Here is a 4,477-nt window from a genome sequence, read left to right on the forward strand (position 1 = left end):
GTCACCATGTCTGTACTTCTAATATATCCTCACATTATCAGTTTCAAAGCATTTCATAAAAAAGTAGAAAAATTACGGCAATATCTATCATATTGGTCATTTCACGTGTTGCACGTGAGCGCTCTTGCAAGCACGTGCGCGCAAAATGACCTTGACTAGGCAAATCTACATAACATGTCTACTGACCCTAAAAAGGTTTTACCTACATCGGATGAACAGTTTACAAGATCATTCCCGGACAAAAAAGTACCCAGGAAGAAGAAGAAAAATAATAATAATAAGAAACAGAGTAAAAACAATATGTTCCCCAACTTCGTTTGGGGAACATAATAACAATTAAGTGTTTTATTACCCATTTTAAAGTTCTTGTCTCATTGTCTTTAAAAATAACACTTCAATTAAAACTTTTGATGACAGTTAAGTCAACATGTTCATAAAAATTTTTCTTTGTATTTAGTAATAATTGTAAAAACTGTTATTTCCTTACAAATTATACAATTATTGAAGGTTTTAATTTAAAAAAGTAAAATATAATCTTTGGTGATTGAAATTCCAATCTTTTAAACAGAATTTGAAGAAAAAATGTCTGTCCAATACATATTGGAAGTTGCTTTTTCAATTTTAGCAGCTTATGCTGAGTTGAGTATAAAAATTTCACCATTTAAAGAAACCGTTTTTAAAAAATTTTCTACAGTTCAGACGATGAACTTGATTTCACCATCCACTGTGCTAATCAGAAGAGAGTGCGAGTCCGGCACAGCTCAGTATCAAGTAAAGGCTCATCAGCCGAGTCTGATTTTGAGAAAGAGATGAACGAGGAATTAGATCGGAGAGTAACAGCACTTGAGGAGGCTCGGAAATCAGGACAGACAATATCAGGTATTCATCATCAAACAGTGAGTTAAAATTACTAATCAGGACAAAAAACAGGTTATTTTATCAAAAAAAACCTCTTAAAAGTGAAAATTTATTATCCACAGATGAGGAAAAAATCAGAATTGTAACAACAAAACACAATTGAAAATTATTTAACTTGAAATAAAGTATTACAAATATTAAGTGAAATTTAAACTAGAGCAGGAAATGTCCAAAATTTTAACCAGCAACATCCCAGATCGCATTCTTGTTTTTCAAACTTTAATAAGAACCAGAATAGGGAGAAAAGTTTAAAAAATGAAAAAAAAAAGTTAAAATCTGTTTGTTTCTGATTTCTTTGAAATTAGTATTTCTATTATTTAGGAAGTAAAAGTGGAGAGACTTCAAAACCAGGAACCTCTAGTGAACGGAGTAAACAGGACAACGGGTTTAACGATGATGTATATTTCGACTCAGATGAAGAGGACATGATTAAAGGGGGTAATCTGGAAATTCTTTAATTGAATTGTAAACATTATGGGAAGGAAGGCAGGCATGCTCATGCACATTTTAATCAAAGACAGAATAGGTCGCAAAACTTGTGAATACTTCTCACACATAAATAAGAGTTGTTTTACAGTGCTAGAGGGTCAGAATTTGATGGATGAATAATTTATAAGAATCATATATCCCAACTTGAACAAAAATTTTCTGATTTTTATAACTTAAACATGCAAAATTAATTTTATCTTCTTACACCACAGGGGACAAGAAGAAGAGAGAGAAATTGGAGAAATTGACGAACGATGACCTTTTATACGACCCTGACCAGGACGATGATGACCAGCGCTGGGTGGACAATCACCGGCGGTCACTCATGGCCAGGGACAGGAAAGCCCCCAGAAAACTGCCCACTAGTGATGCGGTGCTGGATTGTCCCGCCTGTATGACCACGCTGTGTCTGGACTGTCAGAAGTAAGTGTAGTAATACGGAGAAAATTAACAGATTTAATTGGTTCTATTGATGGCTTTCATATGAGTTTGATCACTGATATCTCAGTCAATCAAGCACCTGACTAGAGATTCAGGGGGACTGGGTTTGGATCCTGGTCAAGTCTGCCTCAATTTCTTATCTGTACTGCTACAAATTCATGAGATTCATACTGTAATAATTCAAACATTTATATCACCTGATCATTAAAATAATATATTGCAAATAAGTTGATCAATTTCTTACGCTTCAAACTGTAGAACTCTTGGACAGATTGAGAAAATTTGGACAAATGTATCGTAATAACCAACAATTTGCGACACCATATTTTCATCTAATGGGTAATTGGATCTGTAGCTCTCCATGTCTGTTTGAATTTTCTTTCCCAGAGAGAGACACAGTTCCATTATGTGGGGTAAATTGTTCTGTGATAAATAATGTGTTGAGAACTTCTTTTTGAGGTGATTTGCAATATTGTAAAAATGAAGAGAAATCACATAGCTTTAATTCTGTTTGATATTAGAAATTAACCAAAGATTGTAACAGCTTACATTTTGAAAAAAAAAAATTATTAAAAAAGGAGACTTACATTGATTCAACGTGTATTGTGCCTAAAAAAAATATCCTCTTCTCTTGTAAAGATGTTTTCTTTTGACAGACATGAAAAGTATCACAACCAATACAGAGCCATGTTTGTGATGAACTGTCATGTGGACTTTAGTGAATTACTGAAACAACCACCACAGAAAAGCAAGAAAAGGAAAAGACAGCAGGGCTCACAAGGTAGTCAGCAGCAGGAGGTGGAGAGTTCCACAGAGGAGGAAGAAAAGCTCCATCCTGTGAGGTGTACAGAGTGTAACACAGTGGTTGGCGTGTTTGATACAGACGAGGTCTATCACTTCTTTAATGTCCTTGCTGGTCACTGATATTCTGTAGTACAGGAAACAAGAGGTCACTTGTTTAAATTCATTCTATGGCTATTTCAGAATAATCTGAAAAAGATTCCATTCAGAGAATTTGGCTTATAGAGAAACCTATGAACATGTGGTCACTTTGTCAAAAGAGTCAGTCGGGAATGTTTTTTAGAAAGTTACTTCCCTTTGATATGTTTGAGAAGTGGCTAAATATTTTCAAAACTCTATTCCTATGGAAATTATTTCAGTAAGACAACAGAATTATTTCCATAAATAACCGGTTGATAATTTACAGCTTTGAATAGTTCAAAGCTTTGGATGCTGAAACGCTCTAACTAGAAATTGTAGCCAATTTACTAAATCAAGTTTTCATTTGTTTATACGAGGGTCGTTCAATAAATAATGCAACATGTCATCTAAAAGTAAGAAAAGTACGTAATACATATTCTTAATAGTTTCAATCCCCAAAGGCATTCCCTGTTACTAGTTACATGTGTCTCAAGTCTTTGTGTCTATGAACAGAAATCCTCAGCATACTCATCTTTAGGGGTGCCCCAAAGGCACTGAGCAATATCATTTCACATGACATATCTAACATTGTACAATCTTCCTTTGATTGTTTTCATGTGTTTTGGGGACAAAAAGATCTCACAGTTGCTGCGATTAAAATAATATGGGTAATTGAAAAGTCATGTTTTCTTTCTTTTCTTCAAAATTTTATTTTTTCTCTAAGAGTATATCCAGCTGCGTTGTTAAGCACAGGGAAAATACAATGGTCACCGAATTTTGGACTTCCTTTGCAAAAAATCTATTCAACTTTCCTTTATGCAATTTGAAGATAAAACTTACTATTGCTTGTACTTTATTTGGATGTATGTTCATGTTTTAATTGACCTCTTTAAATACATGAAACTAATTAAACATGTTTGCAGCCTTTACTTCTCTTTATCCTAATTATATGACACCCTTTTCTTGGATTCCTCATTTTTTATCATTAATTATATTTTACGACTATAATAAGAGCATCAATGTTTCGTCATACATTAAGCAAGTTTATCAATTCTTCAATTTTGTTTAAAAATGTGTTTTTAGTAAACCATGTGCACATTTAACGAATGTTCTCTCTTGGAAAATTGTAAGAAAATAGGGCACCTGTCTGATTGAAATATTGTTAAATGTTTTCCTTTGTCCAAATTCTACAAAATGATGTGACGATTTAATGTTAAGTATTTTAACAATGTCTTTCCATGTAAATAAAGCATTTTCAAATTACATGTGGCACACAAAGTCGATATTTTGTGATGTCCCCACAAATTTCAATTGACAATATTGACTGTTATATTTGAACCCTTGTTTTTTTCTTCCGAATTATTGAATCCATCTGAAACGTATACAGCCTTAAAGATTGTTTTTTCCACTTATAAAATTCTTATCATAAATATGAGGTTTGCTGCGATTATGTAAAAAGCGCATTTTTCAAATACGCACTGATTTTCATCTTCTTGGCGGAGATCATTTATAAACAGTTTTCAGCTCAGTGTAGTGACCATGCTTACTTTAAAAATGAATTTCTTTGCGATGACACTAGGAAAATTCGTGGGGTTTTCTGTGTTTAGTAGATCTTAAATATAACTTTTCAAATATTAAAAAATAAAATCAAATGCTTCAACATTTATTATGATATACTGAGTATTGCATTACTTATTGAACGACCCTC

At 33.1% G+C, this 4,477-nt stretch overlaps 1 protein-coding gene across 1 annotated transcript; it reads left to right on the forward strand.

Moving 5' to 3' along the window:
• Positions 1 to 694: 694 nt before the first annotated feature.
• On the forward strand, positions 695 to 3,732 carry LOC134228880 (E2F-associated phosphoprotein-like; the record flags this gene model as incomplete). Its single annotated transcript, XM_062710573.1, has 4 exons — positions 695 to 879; positions 1,240 to 1,356; positions 1,620 to 1,830; positions 2,505 to 3,732. Coding segments are annotated over 4 exons (781 nt in total), but the record flags the coding sequence as incomplete, so codon positions are not given.
• Positions 3,733 to 4,477: the final 745 nt, after the last annotated feature.

This window comes from Saccostrea cucullata, unplaced genomic scaffold (assembly GCF_032062105.1).
Source record: "Saccostrea cucullata isolate Sc308-1 unplaced genomic scaffold, CSIRO_AGI_Scuc_v1 ctg5141, whole genome shotgun sequence".
Lineage (NCBI taxonomy): Eukaryota > Metazoa > Mollusca > Bivalvia > Ostreida > Ostreidae > Saccostrea > Saccostrea cuccullata.